At 40.0% G+C, this 25,593-nt stretch overlaps 1 protein-coding gene across 1 annotated transcript in view; it reads left to right on the forward strand.

Annotated features, from left to right (window-relative positions):
* The window catches only part of LOC148027387 (DNA replication complex GINS protein PSF3-like), a 34,437-nt gene extending 15,131 nt beyond the window's left edge, over positions 1-19,306 (forward strand). The window contains exons 3-6 of the mRNA XM_087691967.1: positions 17,736-17,836; positions 18,299-18,391; positions 18,547-18,686; positions 18,873-19,306. Of these exons, the coding sequence (XP_087548093.1) occupies positions 17,736-17,836; positions 18,299-18,391; positions 18,547-18,686; positions 18,873-19,000 (462 nt within the window). The 3' untranslated portion in view covers positions 19,001-19,306. The remainder of the gene's footprint in view (positions 1-17,735; positions 17,837-18,298; positions 18,392-18,546; positions 18,687-18,872) is intronic.
* The last annotated feature ends 6,287 nt before the right edge of the window (positions 19,307-25,593 follow it).

Genomic DNA, 25,593 nt, shown 5'->3' on the forward strand with positions numbered 1-25,593 from the left:
ACTCTAGTGGTATAGGGAGCAAAGGTCCATGTCGGCAAGCATTGGTGGGATGTTCAATGATACCGGAAGAGGAGCATCTGGTGGTTTGTCCATCTACCTGTGGAGAAGTCATAGCATTGGAGTGTCAACTTGGAAAGGGGAGGGTGGGTGGGAGAGGAAGAGAAGGGTATTGCAACTTGTCTTTACCTTCTTGGATGCAAAGGACCTTTGTGGCTCACTGGGTGTCTCTAGCTTTGACACAATGTCAAAAAAATGACTAAGAGACTAGAGAGATAGTAGGGTTTGCAAGGAGAAACACAGTGTGTATGGCAAACACTAAGAAACATTCAGAAACACAAGAACACGATGATGAATTGAATCATGCTATGAGAAGAAAAGCTGATATAGCAGAGCCGAAGCTTGGAAGATGAGTGCACTGTCTTGTTTGACTCAAGTGGCTGCATGTGTGGGGAATTCGCATAGTGAAGGGAGTAAAATGCAGTCCTAGGGCAGTGGGCTATTGAAGTAATCATTGGAAGGTGAAGGATAGTTGTTGAGTGAGCAAACCACAATCCTCTAATGTTAGCAGAGATGAGAAAGATGATCACAAGCTGTGGAGGGACCAAAACGCAGCCCTCAAATGCTGGGGAGATGGCATGGGCAGCAAATGAAAATCCTAGAGTGTGTCGGAGCTGTCAAATGTGGGGAGAGCAGCCTAGATGTTGACACCAGGTGGAATATGATGATACTAGATGTGGAGGATCTCCCAGGCTACAAAGCACACATACTTGGGGTTGAAGGAGCTGATGCTAGGCAGAGAAAGTTGATGCCAGGTGGAGTAGAAGGATCTAGACTGAAAACGCAAATGTGGACAACAATGGAGATGATGCCAGTAGCTTGATGAGTGATGCTAGGTGGAGAATCCCAACGTAGGCAATGTGATGGATGCCAGGCGGGAGATAATGTCATTGGTTGTTAGATGATAATGCCAATAGGATGGAGTCTCCAAACATAGCCTGAAAGGTGATAAGAATAGGGCACCTGAAGGAAAAGAGGAAGGGTGGCCATGAACTGCGATGTCCTCTAGTAGGGGTATGGGTAGCAGTGGAGTGGAGAGGGAAGAGTGTTGGAGTGACGAGGAAAGAGGGGTGAAGAATGAATGAAGTGACAACCTATTTATAGACAAAAGTTGTCTAGGCTGGCGCACCACTGAGTGGGTGCCCATTGAAAAAGTGATCAAAATGTGGACATCGTTTTTGGGGCTATTAGTGTGAAACCATAACTAAAGTGTTTGAATTGAAGAAGCGGTTTCTCAATAGAATGGCCCTAATGATAGCCATCTGAGCTATAGGTGCAAAGGTGTGATGGAAATCCACCCTTGGCCATTGTGCGAATCCCCTTGCAATGAGCGGTGCCTTGTGCTTATCCAGAGTGCCTTCACTATGATACTTGGTCTTAAAGACCCATTTGACTCCAAGAACCTTCCTGTGAACAGGTCGAGGCACAAAAGCCCAAGTGCCATTCTATTTAAGCGTATTCAACTCTTGCTCCATAGCTTTTTTCCAATGTCGTGATTGTAGAGCCTCCTTCATGGAGGTGCATTCCCTATCTTGCATGGCATGAGACATGAAACAATAGTTAGCATAAATAAGCTTGGAGTGTGCTTGATTTCTTTGAGATCACTGTGGGCCGCTCTATGACAATTGCCACTCGTTAGGATCTCTCTCAACCCTTGCATCATAGAGTATATCACGTGTTCAATGAGGAGACCGATACTTCCCTCACTGCTTTGCCTTTGCTGAAGTCTCTAGAATGTCCATTGGGGCTAGCTCAACAGGTGAATCTGGTGGTGAAGCAATCTCCTCCTCCAATGATGGAGGAGCATTAAGAGGCATAATCTCTAAAGGCATTGGATCAGGTTCCCCAATGCCACTTGGATCTCCAAGTATGGAATACTCAACAACCCCCTCTGCGATTGGAAACTCTACAAATTGAACATCTCGACTTGTATGTACCTCTTTTGAAGCAAGATTATAAAGCTTGTATCCTTGGGATTGCAAGCTATAACCCATGAATATGTGTCGTTTGGAAGTTGGCTTAAACTTTTCCCTTTGTTTCTTCGGAATGTGAACATAAGCATTACACTTGAACAGCTTGAGATAAGGCACATTTGGCTTTTGACCAAAGTAAGCCTCAAAAGGTGTCATACCATCATACCAACCATGGTTGATGTAGGGTTGGATTAGGGATGTGGATAGCAGTAGCTACCATTGCTTCGGCCCGTAGACATTGAGATGTTTGTCATAGTCTGTGCCATGTTGATCACATTGTGATTCTTCAGCTCCAATATTACATTTTCTTGAGGTGTTTTTGTGTTGGTGGCAAACTCTTGGTGAATGTTACAAGCTGCACAAAACTTGGCTAACTCGTTGGAGACAAACGTCCCTCCTTTGTCGGAACCTAGGGCCTTGAGTTTCTTGCCAAACTTGTTCTCCTCGAAGATTAACCATTCCTTAAGGTGCGAGAAAGATTCAAACTTTAGCTCCAAGAAATATGCCCAAGATTAACAATTAGCATCAAGTATAAACTTCCCTTAAGGGACTTGGTTTGTAGTGGTCCATAGAAGTTCTTCGAAACAAGCTCCAGGGGTTGCTTAGCCCTATGCAAAGCCTTGTTGGGAATTGCATCTCATTGTTGCTTGCCATGAATGCAAGATACACATGGCGGGTGGCTCACCCCAATCTCTGGCAATCCATGCACAACTTGATCGCGAGTTGCCTTTCAAAGGTACTTGTAGTTGAGGTGGGCAAACCGAGCATGTGATAACTTGGTTTGAGTTTGAGAAGAGAGAAGAAGAGAAGCAAAGGTTGATGAAGTCCCATCTTGTAGACTCCATTCTCCTCATTATTTGCACAAAGAACCTGTCAAGAATCTCCATCAAGAATTGGAACAAGTCCTCGTCAAACTCAACTATAAGACCAAGGGCACAAATCTTGCTCACTTAAAGAAGATCGTATCCAAAACCTGGCACATAGAGAACTTCTTATGTGTGGGTTACAGCTTGCCCATTCGAAATTAGCTGTATATCACCTTTGCCTTCAATAGGAACTGAAGAGTTGTCACTTATGAGAATTTGCCCATGCATCGGATGCATACAAGCAATACCATTTGAATAAGTCATGTGACAAGAAACTCCATATCCACAATCCACTCACGAGAGTGGGGGCCAATATTGTTGCGCTAGTGGCTATTCGAGGAGCATCCTCAATCACCTTCAAATGGAGGAAGGTGGCAGATGAAGGAGCAACCATCACTCTTGATTTTTTTCTAGTTTTCTTCCTCTTGGTGTCCTTATCCTTGTCGGGGCAATCCTTCTTCCAAGGACTTGTCTTGCCACAAATATGACAAGTAGACTCGACTTTATCTTGCTTGGTCCTCTTGTTCTTGTTCTTGTTCTTCTTGTTCTTTCGCTTTTGTTGGGAAGATTGTCTTGTCAATAGCTCCTACTTGAGAGCGTTCTGATCTTTGAGTTGTTCTTGTAGTGATCGGGAGGCACGAAGATCGAGGCCGTCATTGTTCGTTATGCACAACGAGACAGAGAGAGAGAGAGCAGAGTAGAGAGTGTGCACAATTAGTGGGTACATTGATGAGTGTACCTCTTTAGGTTTTTAGATAGATATATATGTGTAAGTACAAGTGCTAAGAAAGGGTGTGTTCGTTGAGCACATTAAAAGGCACGAGGGCCTTTATTCCCAACAACCTCCCACCTCAAGACAATGTACCTTAAGAGGAGAAAAGAATTAGCTAAGTCTAGGTAGGTACAAAGCTGAAATAAATATATCTGTCCAACTCCCATCATGTGTCGGCAATGAGCAAACCGCTTTGCTGGAAGACCCTTTGTGAGAAGGTCTGCAGGATTATCATCTGTATGCACTTTGACAAGCTCAATGCTCTTGCTGTCAAGTACATCTCTAATGAAGTGGTACTTCACTTGTATGTGCTTGGTCTTCGCATGAAAGACGGAATTCCGTGCTAGCATGATAGCACTCTGACTGTCACAATGGAGAACAGGTATCTTTGTAATGCCAAGCTCTCCCACTAGACATGAAAGCCATAAAGCCTCCTTGCATGCCTGAGTGGCAGCCACATACTCTGTCTTTGTAGTGGACAATGCAACATACTTTTGTAGGCTGGAGATCCAAGAGACTGCTTCTCCTGTGAAGGTAAACACATACCTAGAAGTGGACTTTTTGCAATCTGCATGACCAGCATAGTCTGCATCCATAAAGCCAACAATAGATGCCTTTTGCTTTCCAAAGTAGATGCACAACTCCTTTGTGCCTTTGAGGTCTCTCATACCTTTCACTGCTTTCCAATGCTTTTTTCCAAGGTTTGTTATGTTTCTGCTAACCACTCCCACTGCAAAGGCAATGTCAGGACGTGTAGCAACAATAGCATACATCAAACTGCCAACAACTGAAGCATATGGTATCTTGGCCATTTCAGCCTTCTCATCATCAGATGTAGGGCTGTCCTCTGCATTGAGTTTCACATATGGAGGCAATGGAATCCCAATTGTTTTTTTGCCCTCCATATTGAAATGTTGCAAAACCTTGGAGAAAGACTTCTGTTGAGATAGATAGAGCAATCCTTTGGACCTATCTCTGAGTATTCGCATACCGAGAATGTGATTTGCATTACCAAGATCCTTCATGTCAAAGCTGCCATGAAGACTTTGCTTTAGTGAGTCCAAGGCATGAGTATCCTTGCCAGCAATCAGCATGTCATCAACATACAGAACCAAGATAATCAGGTTGCCATCCGTTGCCTTCTTAGTGTATAAGCGGTGATCCACTCGATTTCTATGGAAACCTTGAGATTGCATAAATGTATCAAATTTATGATACCATTCTCTTGGTGGTTGTTTCAGCTAGCCCATACAAACTCCTTTTGAGTTTACATACCATATTTTCTTTTTCTTTTTCAACAAACCCTTTAGGCTGCTGTATATATATGTCTTCATGCAGATCACCATATAAGAACGCAGTCTTTACATCCATCTGTATGACCTCCATATCTTCAGCTACAACCAAGCCCAAAATGGTTCTCAATGTAGTCATCTTGACTATAGGAGATAAAATCTCATCAAAGTCAATTCCCTCTTCCTGCTTGTATCCCTTTGTAACCAATCTTGCTTTGTACTTTGGTGAGGTACCAGAAGTGATCTTCATCTTGTAAACCCATTTGCACGGAAGTGTTTTTGGCCCTTCGGGCAATTGCACCAAGTCCCAAGTGTCATTTTTCTCAAGAGATTCCATTTCTGACAACATGGCTTTATATAATTTCTTATTGTCCTATTCGTCCATTGCTTCCTTGAAGCAAGGTGATTCACCATAGTCTGTCAACATGACATAATTAACCACATTGTTTGCACCAGGAACAAATCTATCAGGTTGTCTAGTAGCCCTAGACAATCTCCTAACCCAATGATCATTGTTTGCTGGCTGTTTCTACAAATTTCCATTTTCAGTATGTTGTCCTGACATTTCAGCCTGCAAATCAGCATTAATAGCTTGCTGTCTTGGTTGTTCTTGCACATGTAGTGGCTCATTATCATGGGCAATAGTTGGTCGATCATTTCCAATATTATTTTCTGCATTTACAGGTTCATTTACAGCACGTATTTGTTGCTGTATAGCGGGTACATTTTGCTGTCCAAAAGGTATTTCTTCCCAGAATTCAACCCTACGGACCTCCTCAGTCTTTTCGGGTTGTTTATGCATGCGATCTTCTTGGAAGATAACATCATTGCTGCGTACTACTTTCCTTTTCTCGGGATCCCATAATCTATACCCCATTTCACCCTTGTCACCATATCTTAGGAAAATGCATTCACAGGACTTTGGCTCAAGTTTGCTGTGCTTTTTTTTTACGAATGTGCACAATAGCCTTGCAGCCAAACACTTTCAGGTGAGCATATGAAGGTGGTTTGCCTACTATGCTTCTTGGGGAACTTTCCCCTCCCCAAAGACCTATTTGGTGATCGATTAATCAAGTGTACGGCTGTCATAACAGCCTCTACCCAAAAACCATGGGGCAATGCAGCATGAGACATCGTCGTACGGACCTTATCCTGTATGGTCCGATTCATGTACTCTGCAACTCCATTTTGGGGTGGATTATGAGGGGCAGTGAGCTTCCTCTTTATCCCTTTGTTGTCACAAAATGCCTAAAAGGCCTTGGACACATATTCCCCACCATTATCAGAGCGAAGACAATTGAGTGTCTTATCAATTTGATTTTCAACCAATGCCAATAATTTTTTAAACTTGTCAAGCATTTCATCCTTGCTACGAATAGGATAAACCTATACCTTTCGTGTAGCATCATTAACAAAGGTGACAATATATTTCTTTTTCCCTAAAGATAATCCTGGCATTTGACATACACCTGAATGTACTAACTCTTGAGGAGAAGATTTCAGCGAAAGAGACTTTTTATAAGACTTCTATGTATGTTTACCATAAATTCAATGATCACAATGCTCAAAATTAGCATAACGAAGACAAGGCAAGTAACCCAAACGAGAAAGCATTTTCATTTCTATTTGACTCATGTGTCCCAACTGGCCATGCCACAAAGAAACACTTGGTTGCTCGGTTACGGCAACAACATGATCACTCACACTAGATACATGGAGAGGATACAAAGCATCACTTTTATAACCTTTGGCAATCACTCTAGATCCCTTATAGATCTTCCATTTTTCATCACCAAAGGTGTAATAAAAACCATCATAATCTAGTTGCCCTGTGCTAATTAAGCTCTTTTTGAGCTGAGGTACATGGTATACATGCTGAAGTGTGAAGATAGAGCCATGTTGAAACTACAACTGCACACTGCCAATACTTGCAATGTCACATGCATAGTTGTTTCCAAGATGGACAACACCATATTGACCCCATATATAGGTAGAGAACCACTCACGATGAGGGGTGACATGAAAGGAAGCGCTTGAATCAAGAATCTAGGTATGCATGTCATCATCTGTATTTGCAAGTAAAGCATGTGCACCAAAGTGTGAAGAGACCAAAAGGACGTAATTCCCACTGTCACTGTCATGAGTGACTACATTCACCTCTTCAATTTTGACACTGCTCTTCTTGGGTTGACCTCTTTCTTCTCTTCCTTGCTATCATTTGTCTTCTTGCCCTTTCCTCTTTCTTTCTTCTATTTGTAGCAATCACGTTTAAAGTGACCCTTCTTATCACAATGATGGCATTCAACACCTTTGCCACGTGATTTACTGCGTCCCTTGCTATCGGATTTGCTTTTCTGCTGTGATCTACCCCTAGTATGCAAAGCACTAGAAGACTTACTGGATGCATTGTTTTGCCGATTCATTTCTTCCATGAGTAGAGCACTCTCTATATTAGCATACAAAAGAATCGCATTGGAATTGCTCACAGTAGTCTTGAATATATCCCAACTCTCTAGAAGAGTGCAAAGCAAGAACGCAGCCTTAAATTCTTAATCAATCAAGAACTTCAAGGCAACCAGCTGGTTGAAAATGGAGTTAAACTCACTCAGGTGAGTAGACATTGCTGTACCCTCTTTCATACGCAAATCCATAAGCTTTTTCAACCAATACACTTTGCTTGCAGCACTCTTCTGTGCATACAGTTCTTCGAGTCGAGTCCATATAGCATATGCAGAATCCAAACCTTCAATGTTAAACAACAAGGTATTAGAAATCGATAGCTCGATGGTTGAGCGTGCAAGCTCATTTAACTCATCCCAATCTTTCCGTTCCATGTTTGCGAGCTTTGCTCCTTTGGTTTTAACTGGCTTTGTCTGCTTCTTTTGCAACAGGATATTGTAACACTATTTTTGCCAAACTGCAAAGTTATGTGCTCCTTCAAGCCTCTTTATGCGCATGAGATTATTGCTGTCATTGTTGCCAGCCATGATTTTCAGCCCAAATGTGACAAAAAAATTCAGCAAATGCAAGCCCAAACTGTCACACAAGTGACCAAGGTACAAACATGGAATTGATGTCCAAATTGCATGGAATTGAACCTACATGTACATAAAATGACCAAATGGTGCACAAATTTTACCCAAATTGCAAAAGCCCCAAATTGCACGGGGTCCAATGTGCATCAATGTCGAGAAATTGGGTAAATTTCAGCCCAATTTGTGCATGTACATGAAAAGCCCCAAATGTTGGAGGCAAGATGCCATAAAATTCTTGCAATTTTTGAGATAAATTGTCTTGTCGTGCATCACAATCTCCAAATCCGGAAAAAGCCCCAAATTTTCGGGCCAAGATTGCACAGATTTCAGTGAAGTTCACTCATCCAAGAAAAAAATCTCACTTGCATTTGAGAATCCCCAAAAAAATTTTGAGGCCTGCGCATTCAATGTGTCTGCAAATTTTTTGATTTAGAGAACATTGCAATGTGTGTCAGGCACAAATTTGGGAAAACCCCCAATTTTTAAGACACAGATTTGCAGTCTTTGCTTGTAGGTGTGAACACTTGGTAACAGAAAGCGGGGGCAAAGGGAGTTTCAAGAAAAAATTGATTTTAAAAGAAAATTGTGACGGGGTCTATTGACCCGCTCGACCATGCCGCCTCGCGTCCGTCGTCAGCGTCGTTCAGCTCACCTCCAGTCCTGTGTCTTGTCAGTTTCCGTGAAGCCCGATGTCCGTTACGCTTGCTGTCCTGTCGCGTGGCCGCCCGTCAGCGTAGCCTGCTCGCCTGCTAGTCGTCTGTCAACTAGTCCTGTCACGCCTGCTGTTGCCCGTCGCGCTTCTGCACCAGTTGACTGCTGTTGCCCGTCACGCTTTTGCACCATTCGACTGTTTCCTTTGCTCACGGGCTTGCCTGCAACTCCCCTGCACCTGTTGACCGTCGATTGCTCTTGCTCGCTCTGGTACCAATTTGTAGTGATTGGGAGGTACGAAGATCGAGGCAGTCAGTGTTCACTACGCGCAGCGAGACAGAGAGTAGAGTAGAGAGTATGCACGATTAGTGGGTACAATGACGAGTGTATCTCTTTAGGTTTTTAGATAGATATATATGTGTAAGCACAAGTGCTAAGGAATGGCGTGTTCACACCCGAGCACATTAAAAGGCACGAGGGCCTTTATTCCCAACAGTTCTAGTTGGTCCATGACCATCGGAACCAACTCCTCCCACTTAAGGGTATTTGTCCATCCGAAAGCAATCAAGGTGGAATAGAAAGCACTAAATCGGGGTGGTAAATGTGAAAGAAGAGTTATTGCCATGTTCTTTGAGGTAATCACCTTTCTTGTGTTTTGGACCTACATCTGCAATTGTTGAAGCTTATTGACATGCTCCCACGTGGGAGTAGACTTGGATGGGTTCAATATTTGCATTTGTACCTCTAGAGACACCCGCTTCATAATGGTCATCTGATTGCACAACCGGTCTAATTCTAGCCATATCTCTAGAGCAACATTGATATGAGCTATAATGGTTGGAGTGCAAGAGAGAAAGAGGAAAGAGTGGATGCAGGCATTTAGATTATCCCAATGTACTTGTACCTTGACCAATTGAGCTTTCTCATTAACAAAAAGCTTAGAGGCATCACAAGTTGTAGGATGGTCTATAGCCTCGGTTACGAGCTCCACCAAATCATACGATTCCAAGATGGCAAGCATCATTACCCGCGAAATGTGATAATTCTCCCCATTGAGCTTTTGAGCGAAAGGAAGAGTTAGTAACACGGGAACCTTACAGTCCATAATAGCCCGAAACGCCACGTGAATCTCGAAAGACATTGTCTCTTGAATAACTTGCACAAAAACAAGGGCAGTCTCCTTTGACTCCGCAAATGGTGCTTGCCAGTGCTTCCTCCACTCATCCCAAGCCAGTTTCAACTGCGAGAGGTGATCAAAACTCAAAATTTTCTTCAAAGGGCTGAAGAGACAGCGTTTTCTCCTTCATGGGGACAACAAAAACCTGCAAAAAACAGCAACTCTGCTTCTTTCTTGCACTGCACCTATTCGTCTCAACCTTCTAACATTGAAAACATAAACTTTTGTTGTGCTGAAATCTCATGTTCAAGTCTAACAATCAATCAGCCCTTCAACATTGCTATGATACCATGTCGGAGTGCAGCAAATTTGGAAGCGTATGATCAAACTGAAAGAAAATGCAGAGGAGAAAAAAGGAGAGAGAAATGATATAGTAGAATGCAGAAATCTCCAATAGACAAATGCTGAAATGAAGAAGGCAGATGCATACATGGGCTTTCAAATGTATCTCTGCAAGCTGATCTCTTTCACCACTTGAAGAGACAAGGGAAGAATGATAGGGGCAGGCTGCCTATAAATAGGCAAGAAAAATAACACAAAAAAATCAGGACAGCGAGAAAAAACTGGTTGACTATTACACAATAGCAATTGCTGAATAAAATAATGCCTAAAATGTTGCACACTAATGTGGGGCTGCCTCATGGCAACTTGCATAGCCTTCTTAGATTGCCGATTGTTTGCCAAAGTTGGGAATGACTTGTAGATTGCATGGAGTTGTTCGACTTGATAAATAGGAAATGTGTAAGTGTGCTCGAGAGTGCTAACTATATAATAGTAACCTACCAATGCGTGTTCAAGGGATGAATAAATCTCTAACACCTCTTAGTCTCCCTCCTTGTCATTGGAGAGTTGTGAGGGATGACCACATTACCAACACTAGAAAGTAGTAGGAGGGGCAGCCATGCTTGTCCCCTTTGTTGAAGAAGGCGACCCTTTGGAGACTTGGTGGGAAGATCTGAATCAAAGCCAGAGGAGGATGAGGAAGACGGCTTGTCAGAAGAGTCCATATCCAGCTACTTCTTCTCCTTTTTCCTTGATGCTACTTGCTCCTTGTTTTGCAATCCTTACGTAGGTGTCCCTTCTAACCATAGTGATAACACTAGGCCTTTTTTTGACTTCTTCTTATCACCCCTCTTTGAAGCTGGTAATGCATCATCATGGCCGCCATGTCGAGATGGAAACCTCCCTTGTAAACTCAAGGATGCCTCATGCTCAAGCAGCGTGGAAGACATATGAGTAAAGCTCATCGGTATTGATGATGCCTATAAAAAATAATAGGTATGCTTTGATACCATGTCAAAATAAGCGATAGTGTAGAGAGATAGTAGGGTTTGTGGGAAGTAACACAAAGTGTATACGGCAAACATTGAGAGAGAAGAGAAACTAAAAAACACAAGAACACTGTGATGATGCAATGAATTATTTTATTAGAAGAAAAGCTGAAACAATGGAGTTGAAGCTCAAAAGATAATTGCACTGTTTTATGTGAATTAGGCGGTAGTACCTGTGGGGATCTGCACAGTAAAGGGGGCAAAATGCAGTCCTTCGGGTAGTGGGCTATTGAAGTAATCATTGGAAGGTGAAGAACAACTATCGAGGGAGCGGATCACAGTCCTTTGATGCTGTTGGAGATGTGGAAGATGATCATCAGCTGTCAAGGGAGCAATCTGTAGTCCTTTGATGTTGAGAGTGACTTAGGCAACAAAATACAAATCCTAGAATGTCAGAGCTGTCAAATGTAGGGAGAGTAGCCTAGATGTTGATGCCAGGTGGATAATGATGACGCTAGATGGAGGATGAGTTTGCAAAAACGCAAGTCTCAATAGCCTCTATGACAGACAAGTGACACTAGGTGATGGAGGAGAAGCTAGGCTGCAAAAACGCAGGTCCTCGCAGTCCCAGTGATAGATCATTGATGCCAGGTGATGGAGGAGGAGCCAAGCTGTATAAATGCAGGTCCCAAGAATCCCTATGATAGACGAGTGATGAAATCATTGACGCTTGATGATGTAGACTGTTGCGAGAGGCTAGGATGTTGACGTCCGTTTGGGGCACATGTCTATTAAGGGAATGAATATGCTTTCTGGTTTGTAGTACTTACCGCCCTTTGACTATTCTCATTTGATTCTTGTGATCATTGTCTTTATGGCAGGTAGACTAGGTCTACGCATAAGAAGTCTAGTATGCTGCATATGAGTGAGTCCTTAGCTTTGGTTCATTTTGATGTTTGTGGGCTTATGCCCTGTCAATCTATGGGTGGTGCGAAGTATTTTGTTACTTTCATAGATGGTTTTTCACATAAAGTATGGGCTTATCCCATAAAGTAGAAGCTGATGTATTGGTAGTTTTTTACAGATGGCTTGCTTTGGCAGAAAACTAGTTTGGGCATAGGTTGAAATGCCTAAGGACAGATAATGGAGGTGAGTATGTCTCACGTGCTTTTAAGCAGTTATGTGATGAGAGGGATATTAAGCGTCAGTTGACCGCTCTCTACACCACTTCCCAAAATGGTAGAGTTGAGCGGATGAATAGGACCATCCAGGAGAGGGTTCGCAGTATGCTTAGCCATGCAGGCCTACCCCAACACTTTTGGGTTGAGGTAGTTACAATTGCCGTGGATATCATTAATGGATGGCCATGTAGTGCTATTGATTTCCAAGTTGCAAAGGAGGTATGGATAGGAAAGCCTCCCTCTTATGCGCATTTACGTGTCTTTGGATGTGAGGCATTTTGCCATGTGCTTAAGGACAAGTGTAACAAGTTGGATCCTAAGAGTGTTAAATGCATATTCCTTGGCTATGGAGATGTAAGAGAGATGGGTTACCGTCTATGGGATCCGCAGGCGTAGAAAGTCATCCACAGCCATGATGTAGTCTTCCATGAAGACAAGATGCATAGGCAGCTTGAGAAGATAGTGAAGATACGTAGGGTTATATTTCAGGAGGAGCCATGAGCTCCCGTACAACCAGTTGGACAGCCTGCAGCAGCAAGAACAGGTACTCATGGCCAGGGTGTTGGATAGAATGTTAGGCAGGCAGTAGAGCCTGCAGTGCGGCGATCTACTAGAGATAGATGCTCCCCTTGACAGATTTCAGCCCTCAATGCATTATGTCTTGGTTACAGATGCAGGAGAGCCTTTCACTTATGAAGAGGCTATATGCAGGGATGACAGTCACACTTGGGAGAGGGCTATGCAGTCTGAGATAGGCTCCTTACATAATAATGAGACTTGGGGTTTGGTTTCCTTGCTTAGTGGCAAGAAGACTCTGCCATACAAATGGATGTACAAGTTGAAGAGTGCCCTTGGACACCCCAGGTTGGCTTATAAGACAAGACTTGTTGCCAAGGTTTTAAACAGGAGCATGGAGTTGACTTTGATGAAGTCTTTTCTCTTGTGGTTAAGATGATCACTCTTTGCTTAGTTTTGGCTTTAGTTACGCAACTTGACTTGGACTTGCATTAGATGGATATCAAGACGACATTTTTACATGGGGATTTGCATGATGAGATTTACATGGAGTAGCCTAAGGGCTTTGCAGATCCTGGCAGGGAGCACCTAGTGTATAGGTTGATTGCCTTCTTATGTAAAGGTATCACAGGTCGATTGTCTGTAGATAGATGAGCAGAGGGCCGAGATGGCCAAGATTCTCTATGCATCCGCAGCAAGTCTTATGTATGCCATGATAGCCACTCGTCTAGATATTGCCTTTGCAGTTAGTGTTGTGGCATGCTATATGGCTACACCTGGCAAGAAGCGTTGGAATGCCGTGAAGGGTATCATGAGGTATTTGAAGGGCATTGCAGATGTGTGTATATGCTATGGTAGCCAGGATATGAGTCGTGGGGTACATTGACTTTGATTATGCAAGACATGCAGATAGTAGGAAGTCCATTTCTCATTATGTGTTCACCTATGTTGGAGGTGCTGTCTCTTGGATATCCAGGGTGCAGAAGTGTATGGCTCTTTTCACCACTGAGGTCGAGTATGTTGCAGCCACTGAGGCTTGCAAGGAGGCCATATGGTTAGGCCGTTTGATTCATGACCTTGTTATTAAATCTATTCCTACACTGCATTTGGATTCTATGAGTGCTATTAAGTTAGCCAAGAATCCGATCTTCCATACGAAGACGAAACACATTGAGGTGAGGTATCACTTCATACGTGGGGTCGTTCAGGACAAGTTTGCTGACCTTGTCAAGATCTCAACTGATCAGAATCCTGCAGATGTGCTCATCAAAAGCCTCTCTACGGAGCGCATTGCCTTTCTCAGGAGATTGATGGGCGTGCGATGAGATGACGTATTTCCTCATCTTGTTATACATGTGTACATGTGTACATGTTGTACGGTCTTTTCTTTTTCTTTTTCACTCCTCACTGCGGCAGATTCGTCTTTAAGTGGGAGGTTGTTGGAGGTAAAGGTGCCTCCACCTAGCCGCGTGTGTATTACTACACTGATATTACTTGCGCCTGCACAGTGCAGGTGGCGGGCATTTGTCACCGTCACTTTATTTTTTATTCTTTTAGTGACAGATGAATAAAGGGAAGATCGGTCACACATTGACTGTTAGAGTTTCCACATTGTGAGTCTCTCTCTCCCTTGCTCTTGCTCTCTCGCCATAGCTCTCTTGTGCAAGCTTCGATTCTTCTCACCTTTCAATACAAGGGTACATATTGTATAATATCCTTTTTAAGAATATTTTAAGATGTGTATACTAGAAAGCTTTATTTATAATATTTTAAGTTGAAGCTTGAAAGATAGAAATCTAAGAATCAGAATACCATTTTGAATTAATAATGGAGGCAAGATCAAACTTATAAATATCAAAGATCCAAAGGTTGCATTCAAATTTGAAGGACAAAATGGAAAATACAAATTGTACAAGTAAAAGTACTAAGAAGATAGAAAACATCAAATATCTGTCTTATTCAGAATTTCTTCATCTTCATTATCTTCATAGTGCTCTTGATCCATGCTAGTGCTCCAAAGTCCTTGAATAAATTATTAAGACAATGGGCCATACATGAACTCCATGTAATATGGGGATATTGTTACTCCAACAGAGCACCTGTAGTCCTATTTGTTGCCTCCCCATCTGAGATAAATTGAATTACATTTTTCGGTCACACATATTCAACTGCTTCTACCCATATCTCACATAAGATAGGAGTTGTCTTTTGCCGAGCACCGCACTTTGTGGATTTTATGTAGAGAGCCTTGTCACAACATGCAGCAATGACACCTTCCAAGGAGTGGTTTGATTGGTGTGGTGGTGGCCTTTATGTTGGTCACTTCCTCTTGCAAAAATTTCTCATGTAAAGCATCATAGGTGGGAGGTTGATAAGATGAGCCAAATTGCGCAATTTTGGAAATCATCTCCTTGAAGAAAGGTGATCGTGCCGCATTGAAGGGAATTTCGCATGAGTAAGAAAAGCGTGCTACAGTTGCATCTACTTGAGCTTTTCTCTGTGGGTGCTTAAAGCAAGGCCTAGTTGGTCTAGTGAGTAGCTCACTTATGATTAATGATCAAGTCACTTATTAGCTCTTAATGAAAAATGGGATTGGATTAAGGAGTAATTGGTTATTGATTTAGAAAACTGATCTTGGCTATTTGAGGTTGTTTTCTCTCTAATTTAAGAAGCCCAAGTTTGGAGATATCCATTTTTCTTTTCTTTGCTATAGAAATTGCAGTTTTCAGCCATGGAACGTGAGTTGATGGCGCACGAGTCAGGATAATAGTCAATCCTCTCTTCTTGGCATGGGGAATCCATTGGGTAGTTTTGTAACGCCATTTATAATGAGGTGTGTTGCTATTTTTGACCTAATTTAAAAAAAAGTTATTATAGTGGTAGGGGTTGAGATTCTCTTCTTCTTTGAGCTCTCAAGCCTAATGCACTTTTGGGACAACTTTCTTGCAAAGAATGTGATTTTTTTACAATCTCATCGTGAGAAATCCCTTTGTTTGTGAGAGGAACAATGTGGGATTTCATGGAGACTATGTAGGATGGTTTTCAAAGGAAATGCTTTGTAAGATTGGGCTCAAATACTTAGGTGTCATTTTAAGGGTTTGACAGATTGTAAGTGTTCATGTGCTTTTTTGAATACTCCACAGTTGATTGGAGGCCAACATTGAAGGTGACAAGGTCATTGTGTACCTCTAGATCAATTGTGTTGTGTGGAATTGCTGAAATGTAGCCATTGTATTGCGGAAAATGCACGGAATAATTTGGGAAATGTAAGGCAATATCTAATAGAATGCATATTGTAGGAATCAGAGCAATTACCCTTTGTTTTCGGGCATGAATTAAATGCTGGTTTGCTATGGCAGTAATGTAGATCTGAAGTGTAGGTATGAATTTACTCAGTTTGATAGTGAAATGGGTGTGTAAAGGTTAGAGCAAAGCATTAGGACTCTTGCATGAACAAGGTAGAAGCTTCATAAAGCAGATTGGATCAGTTTAGAATTTAGATTTGCATGTATTACACATTATTTGCAGCGGGCAGCAACATGGGGCCAAACTTGCACCTTCGATGCCACTTTTGAGAGCCAATTGGATTGAGGACAACATGTATTGAAATGCATTACACTTGAGATGGTAAATGGATAGATTTGTTACGCATTTGGTCAAGGTTGGTGAGAGCAAGTGAGAACACTATGTTGGAGATAAGTCAAGACTGATTCAAGTGTAAGGCACATGGGAATTATTGGCATCAAGAGAGTGTTGGTTTGTGACAGCAAGTCACTTGTGATTTGTGCAAGCTTTGAATTATAATAAAGAAATACTAAAAGGGGAACCAACATTTGGGGCCTATCATGCATCGTCTACTGTGAAAGATTATTTTAGCTTTTTTGCTCAGTGAGTCTTTTGTTTATTTGCTGATTTATTTCACGAGTGCAAGCAGTGGGAAAAACCTCATCTCTAGGAAGGCTACCTAGTGTGCCCAATTGCTATTATCTCTTTGCTATGGTGTCCCAATTTACCTGTGATTTTGGCTTTATAGGCCAAGCAGGAGGTGAGGAAGGGTGCCCCTGTGTCTAGATGCATGTTGCCCAATCCAGTGTCAGGTCATTGGAGGGGTCTTCAAGACTACTTTGACAGATGAGGGGGATGTTTCTAGAGGATGACTCCTTTTGGTTGGTGGCAGATAGGTGGTATGCATTGGTAGCTTGGCTGACCCACTTGGGCCATTCACCAAAAAGCTGTAGGTATGAGTAATCCCCAAAAGATTACCTATGAGATTGCTTAGAGGTATACTCAATATGGTTGTGGACAAACACCTCTTCTTTCTACAGAAAACAGTAGAGTCATGATCTAGGGTAGGAGTGTCTCAGGTGCAGGTCAGGTACTGGGGATCATTGATACCAACACTTTACAATACATACAGGACAGCTTTATGTAGATAGGTCAAAGGTGGGCAAAATCTCTGCTCGAGACTGGCTGAAACTATTTAAAGACTTTTGAGTTCACATCATTTACATTTGACAAGGTTAGTGGGATCGCATAATGCATTCAAGGCAACTCAGATTGCACAGTATAATTCTCTGATTGGTGTAGCTTTCTGACAAGGTTAGCAGGATCACATGATGCCTGTGTGGAAACCTGGATCCTTCTTTGGGGAAGGCAGGGCTGCAAGCTAGTCCCTCAGTTCCAGGCTACGCTAACTGGGTGAGGTATACAGCCATGATGGCTTTTTGTTGTGTACGCAAGGTGACTGCTGTCTTTTTGTTTTATTTCTCCTGCCGATGCGATGAGTTTTGTTAGTTCTCTCTCTCTTCTCTCTCTGGTGCTTATTATTTTTAATTAGTATGTTGTTTTCTGCTTTTGAAGAACGAATTTCTTATTTAAACAATAGGTATTCTGTTGTGAGATAGAATCCTTCCCTACACGATGCTGATGTTTTTTGTGATGCAGGTTGAGCAGGCCTCTAAGGTTGATCTGCCACTTTGGCTTGCTCAAGATCTCTTTCATAGGCAGGCTGTCTTAATCAATGTTCCAGGTTTTTTAAATCAAAGGTAAAGACTTTTTCTAACTGAACTTGACTTAAATTGTGAAGTACATAATGAAACTGTGGACTTTTTAAAAGCTGTGATGTTCTATGCTTAGAAAAATCCTATCAGAAAATATTGAACAAAAGAATCATGGAAGAAGGAAGATGATCCAAGACACTAGGAGAAGAACTATCACTTTCACTCTTTTAGTTTTTCTTCCTGTCCACCACATTCTCATGATTCCAACAAATAGTTCCATGATCTCAAGTATAAGACCTATACGTCTGTTGAATCTTAAACTTAGCTGCCATTATATGTCAGTGCGTGCCTGTAGCATCTTCAGAAAAACGCTGTTTGTGCTCTATGTTTTTTTTCATGTTGAAATATCTTAACTTTGGCCTGAACAGATCACAATAGTATATGCCTACAATATAATGCAAAGGGCGCTTGAAAATTGTAGGGACTGACTTAAGTGTGCTTAAACAGGTTAAGGAAGGAGGTACAAGCAGACCCTGCCTGTGTGGACATTTGGAGTAGGTGTCCTTATTTCTACAAGGTCGGTTGCAAGCTTGCTCCCATGTGAGTATGACATAACAAACATCCCATTTAAAAGCTCTTGCTGTTCTAATGTATGCCTACTGTATAGCAAGTTGACCAAAAGCAAATGACTTGTAATGCGATCTATTTTATCAACTTGTACCGAGAAGTGGCTTTTGTGCTCTTGCATGAAAAAGGATAAATGATGCCACTCTTGGGTCGTTCTTGTTGTTCACCCTCCGCGGTCGATATAAAGATATTCTCTGCAAGTCCCATAGTGCTGCAGTTTCCACTACATCCAAAGTTCTGCAGATTCTGTCGAGAGAAGAAAGTTTGTGTAAGCTTTCCACTCAGAGCCTCTTTAGAAGTTCTTTGGAGATGATGCCTTGGTTTCATGTCATCACAAGTATCTTTTTTGGGTCACTGTAGATAGTATCTTTTTTGAGCCTGGACTTAAGATACAAGTTGGTTGTTGGTTTCATGTGATCACAAGTATGCTTATTTTGTTCACTTTGCATTCCAGTGTTCCAAGCTGGACGCGATTCGATGTCTGCCTTCAAGAAATGGCGTGTTGAAGGAACGAGGCTGGAGAGAGCGGCTGTGCTTGGGAAGAAAAGGAAGCCACCACCGTCCTCAGCTGTAGATCTGTAATTTTGTGTTTGAAAAGAGTGTAGTTTGATGTCTAATGTCATCATCATACCCTTCATTCTCGTGCACATGTATGGATTGATACTACACGAGAACTGAGCTGGAGCTTCTGATACAATGTAGTTTTAAACATTCAAGAAACAGTTCTTGTATAGGACAATACTCCCAAGTGAAGCTTTGAATGCCCAGGATAGGTCGATTTAAGTATGGTTTGTAATCTGAACTCAACAGTACTTTGCTATGATGTAATAGTAACCTACCTAAACAAGACTGTTAATTGCTCAAGCTGCCCTTGTATTGGTGTCCATTCCATTTGAACATGTTGATCTACAACAATAAAAACACTAATATTTTAACCAAATAGACAACTGAACATGGCTTTAGTTTTTGATAGAATATATATCTACATCTGAGTTATGGGATGATGTAGTCCTGTCATCCTAGTCTACATTGCTCTAGCTTCTAGTTAGATGGTAGCCTCAAGGGTGTTTTGACTTTTTTAGTGATGGAGAGGAAATCAAGTCAAGGAGCTAAAAGCATTGTCAATGATCATGGACTCTTCTAGCTAGCCCTATTGTAAAGGCTTGTTAATATAATGCAAAGAAGGTAGGAGTGACCAAAGCAATTCGCTAGCAATGAGTGTTGTTTTTCATCCGACTTTTATAGGCTGAGTATATTTTGGAAAAGACATAAAAACATAAAAACACAAAAATGTGAAAATTTCTATGCCACATTGAGGTGCTAGATTGCATGTGAAAAATGTAACTTGGAGGCAACTTACATTTGGAGAGTGGTCACTTGAAGAGATTGTGCAATAAGCCTAGAACTTAGGATGAATTTTGAGTAAGGGTCCTTTCAAGATCGAACTATGGTGCCTCCTCTATGGACATTTTATATTGTTAGAGAATTCCCTCTCAAATTAGTAGGATGATGTGCTTTGCTCAATCTAAATGTGGGTTTGCAATTAAGCGCAATAATTGAATCTAGCAAATAGAGGTGGCCCTTCAAGATAATGGTCTACATTTGTAGAAAACTTGTATAGAACTGGATAGAAAATGAGCTATTGTGGACCTTAAACCACCAACATTATAGACAATTGACAAATGTGAGTGACAAATGCATTAAGATATATATTGTGCATTAAGATGTAAACTATGTAATGTGATGTTTGTAAAACTAAGCCTTACCAAAGTGCATGACATGCACTAATATGCAAAAAAATAGTACATGCTGACCATGCAACATTTGTACTGCACAATATGGGCCACTTATATGTGAAGCTTTTTAACCACTTTAGTGGTTGAAAAATGTGGCAAACTTAATGTTTTCAAATGCATGATCATGTGATTTGGTTATTTGTAAGTGGCCTCCAAATATATATATATATATATATATATATATATATATATATATATATATATATATATATATATATATATATATATATATATATATATAGGTGTAGCAACTTTAGATGTGACATCTAGAAGATGCATTTGATTTGAGAAATCATTCAAACCATCATGTTTTGATGTATAAACTATTAGCCCTTGAAGCACATCGGAGGTCATGATCAATGCACGTGTTTGAGTGAATATGGGTGCGTTTGCTTCCATGTATCTTAGGAGACTTTGATTGTATTGAGCAATATTCAATCTATGATCTAAATCCTCAAATGATCTCCTAGTGCTATTAAAAAAGTCTCTAATTCTCCCTTATGGATGATTTGGAAGTTTCTCTTATGGTGCTCTCCTTATTTTTATTGATGAAGGTTTGGTTAATCTTTGTTCACGAACAAAAATTAAAAGAGAATCTCTCCAATTCTAGGTTTATTATGTGACTCACATTAGTCAACAAATTCTTTGCTAAATGTTTGGCTAAAAGATTTTCATCTTTGTTGAATGTTTGGTCAAAAGATTAACATCTTTACTAAATGTTTGGCTAAAATATTTATGTGTCAATCGAATTCTTGGATTAGTTTAGAACAAAAAGGATTTGTCAAGGGCATGGGTATTCTTGATGCCATAATTGCTCTATTGGAGGGCTCAAACAACACCTAAAGACCAATGAAGCCTATATTTCCTTTAAGATTAATGTTGATAGAGCATACAATTAACTTGATTGAGATTTGTGTCCAATCTCTCAATGATATGGGTTTAGCTAGGAGATTCATCGAATTTGTTTCACCCCTTTTAGAAATGCCATGGTCAAAATGTCCATTAAGGTGAGCTTATTCCTCCCTCCCCCCTCAAATGAAATACAAGTGGCATTGCCCTCCTAGACTTTAATTGTGCTAAGTCCTTGCATTCGTTTGCAAATGATATATATTCCACAATTAGGAATGATGGAAAATATCTTGCTATTTTATAGGATTGTTTATAGGTCTTCTATTTGACTCTAGGTTCAAAAGCAAAGCATGGACAAATTGGCATCAAAACTCTCAATAAAGATCCCCTAGCACGGCTTATGGAGAGTGACTATCGGACTATTTAGCAATATTTTTAGACTTTTGGTATATCAATGGGCTTGGGAGTTACTCAATATTAGACATGGAAATGGGTCATTGATAAACTAAAGTAATATTAGACTATTTAGGAAGGCAATATTTTTAGACTTTTGGTATATCAACGGGCTTGGGAGTTACTCAATATTAGACATGGATAGTTTGAATGGCCTTCAACAAGGCTTTGCAACTATGCAACCACTATTGGTTATTAATCATGTATTCATTTCCTCTCGTATTTACTTGGCATGTTGGAGGCCTCCTTAATTTGGTCTTAGTTAGCTAGAGTTGAGTTGTAGGAATTTCCTTTAGGAAGGAGACTCTAACAAGTTAAGATTCCCAAAGTTGCTTATCATAATTTACTCCTAGGATAGGCCAAGTAGGATTAGGCATCCTAACCTTATATATTTGGTTAACAAGATGGTAGTTAAACGAATTCTTAGGTATGCGGATAACTCCAATGAAGTTTGGACCATCCTTTAATTAAAAAATATCATGGTTCACACTAGCTAGTCTTCATAAGTAGCAAATAAAAGAACAAGGCTCTACAGAGACTTGTTGGACTTAATTGCTAAATATTAGGAGGGGATTCTAAAGAGAAACTATGTCCCAATGCAGTTTGCATTAGGGAGATTTGGACTCAAGTTTAGGCATTTTAGTTTGAGAGAGAGAGAGAGAGAGAGAGAGAGAGAGAGAGAGAGAGAGAGAGAGAGAGAGAGAGAGAGAGAGAGAGAGAGAGAGAGAGAGAGAGAGAGAGAGAGAGAGAGAGAGAGAGAGAGAGAGAGAGAGAGAGAGAGAGAGAGAGAGAGTCTCAACCAATACTGGGAGAGCAACCGTTATGGTAGAAATGAGATTTTTTAATTTTAAAAATATTTTATCTCATTTAAAAAAAATTTAAAAATTTTTAAAGGTATTTTTGGAGCACAAAAAACAAGAGGTACTAGTACTGCTAAATACATTATATGGAGACATTTTTAGATATTTAGATATTTTAAAAATAAATATTCTTAGGTATTTTTGGAGCACAAATTCATGGAGGCACAAAAACAATAGGTATTGGTACTGCTAAATACATTATATGGAGACATTTCTTGACAATCCCACATAACATTTGCAGTTTCCTAGTCGTTTTCTCAAAAAATTTAAATAATAGAACCAAGTGTTTTCCCTCAATGAAGTATCCCTCTCCTTTTTCTCAAAAATCTCAAATAGTTCAACAAAGTGCATTTCATCTCTTCATTTTGGTAGGATTTGCTATTTTGTCTTCACTCAACATCTTCTTCTATTTCTTCTATTTTAATGGAAGCTTCATGTCCTTGGTGTTCTTCCACTTCTATCAAAACAATCAAAATATACAACAAATTTAATCTTGACAATAATAGGTGAATTTCTATAGGCATATTTCTTGGTTCTTAGGTTATGTTACAGACAAAGGAGAGGAAAAGATGTGGAAATGAACTCATTGACACTTACAAGGGGCAAATTAAGGATTTCAGGCTTGAAAGACTAGGAAAATAAAATCAAGGAGGTACTTATACAACATGCATATATACACTAAAAACTACGCTTATAGAACTAGCCCATGGTCATGCCATGCCATACATTAAACTCTAAGTTTTATATATTTCAATAGGTTTTAAACTAGATTTTATGTTTCAAGAATTTACCGAAGTTTGTCTATGTTTGTAGATATATATCCATCAAACCTCAAAGATTGGCAACTTATCAAAAGTATAGTTGGAATCTCTCATGCATGTCATGACTCTATTGGCAAGCATTAGTAAAAAATGACCTTAAACATGTCATTGGCTCTGAGAATGGATTATTTAAATATGAACAATTATATAATGCACTATCAAGCATAACAACATTTGGATATCTCAGCCCTCTTCCACTCCTAGCTCTAGATAGTGTAAAGTGACCAATTTCAAAAATGGAAATAGATGAAATTTTTAGATTAAATATTTATACATAAATTTAAAGATATTTTTGACCTAATATAGCGAGTTGATATGTGAAGATCATAATCTTCATGCCATTACATGTTTTTGTGGACTCATTTTATGATGAGGAAGTTTGGAAAATATCATCAAGATTCATATGCAAATTGGAGAAATGCATGGACTTCCCAGGTCAAAGCTAGGATACAAAAGTAGGTCAAAGATGTGATACAAAATAAGTGTGTGGGATTATGTCCAAAATGCAATGCAAATCTGTTCTTTGTAAATATGTAATTGCATCACAAAATTTTATTCTGACTTTTTATTACATGAGATGGCATTATATGGATGGAAAGAGTGTAGCAATTGATTAAGACTTACAGGATGACATTGATAATTCTATGATAATGTTAGAGGTTTGGTTAGAGGATGAGCTTTTAATGATGCTCAACAGTGTGAATGCAAACGTCTCTTTGCATCAAGTGTGAATGGATCTAGCAAGCGATGACCTAAATATCTCTATTGTGTATTCATTTGAGTGCAATGGTTATAAGGTAAATAGAATATGTATTCCAAAATTGTGTTACATTATTTGAGATACATGTTTTTTGATTTCTTAACAATATTAATCATGGTGAACCTTATGTGCATGTGCCTTAGATAAAATAGAGAAATACTTTATGTAGAGACATTCTCACAAAACAAGTTTTTCTCTTGCCATAACTTATCCAATAGAAATACCAATACAATAGTTATAAAAATGACAAAAATTAATACAAAATAATTTGAAATCTATTGCCAATGATTTCAATTTGATTACAAAGCTATGTTTTGTATACAACAAGGTAATTTGTGATTTGAATACATCTTTTGGCATCTTTATAATCTTCACATAAAAGTTTAAATTGCTAGACTATGACCTTTGGACTACAAAGATTTCTTCTCAAGGTTAGAAGTTGAATGTTATTTGTCTTCCTTGCTTTCTGACATAGATTGATATATCTTTTGTCTGCAAATACTCACTTGAATGATAAATTTGGGATAAGTGGCCTTTTGTCTTTGACAGATAAGGTCTGTATCTGAGCTGTATTTTTAAATCTCCTATACTTTTCTAGAGTGGGTTCTTGCACGATGAATCGCTCAAATCTCAAATAGATGGTGCTTATTGCTCCAATCATTGGTGGCTCTGTTGATCTCTTTTAATTGGGGTACTAGGGGGATAGCATGAGGCTGAAGTTTGTGCCAGCTGAGTTTTCATTTGCAATCTCTAACGAGTTCATTTGTAAAAAAATAAACATGTTTTCATTTTTGAGGGAATATTTTGATCAAACTCCCTTGCAAGGTTATTTTTTGACCTTAAATTTCCCTAGTGGGCCATGTCACCATGCTTTGGTACTTTGTAATTGATTATTCATATACTCTTTGGCATTTTGTGGTCTCAAATGACAGCCTCAAAGCCCTTGATGAGTTTTTCAACAAATTTATTTTGATAAAGGAAAATGATGTTAGTGTCTCTATCTCTTTCTCCCCCTCCACCTCTCCATCTCCATCTCATGGACTTAACAAAATAATTGCTTCACATTATCATGGTACCTGCGTATTGAATTGGAAAGAAAACATCTATGATGAACCTTATCTTAATGGCTAAAATGAAGATTTATAAAAAAAAAGTGACAAAAGAAAATAAACAATAAGTTGAAAGCTATTTGCTTACAACAAAATCATGTAAATTTTTTGAAATATTATGATTTAACAATATACCTTAATATGGCATTCATTACATGATCATTGACCTCCTTATGAAGGTTAGCAACTAGGACTAAAATATCCTTCTCACTAAAGTAAAGGGTACTCATTGATACTATTGCGAGTGTGGCCTTCTTAGAGATATCACAACATCAAAGCATGGGCCAAGCATCTCAAGGGGCTCATTGTTATGCTCTTGCATGCTAACATGCATTTCATTAATATTCTCGGCCTCTATCTCACGTTTCTCCCTTTCTTCTTGGGTTACCCTCTTTGAGCATTTACCCTTGTTTTGTGAAAATGTGAGGGTCCATCTGAGACATTAGTCACCTTTCACTTTCTTGCTCTTTTTGAGGGGAGGGATCTCTAAAATTTCCTTCATTTTTTTGTTATTAGTGATGCCATCT

Source organism: Lygodium microphyllum, chromosome 13, assembly GCF_053477565.2.
Source record: "Lygodium microphyllum isolate KBCC chromosome 13, Lygodium_microphyllum_v1.1.10, whole genome shotgun sequence".
Lineage (NCBI taxonomy): Eukaryota > Viridiplantae > Streptophyta > Polypodiopsida > Schizaeales > Lygodiaceae > Lygodium > Lygodium microphyllum.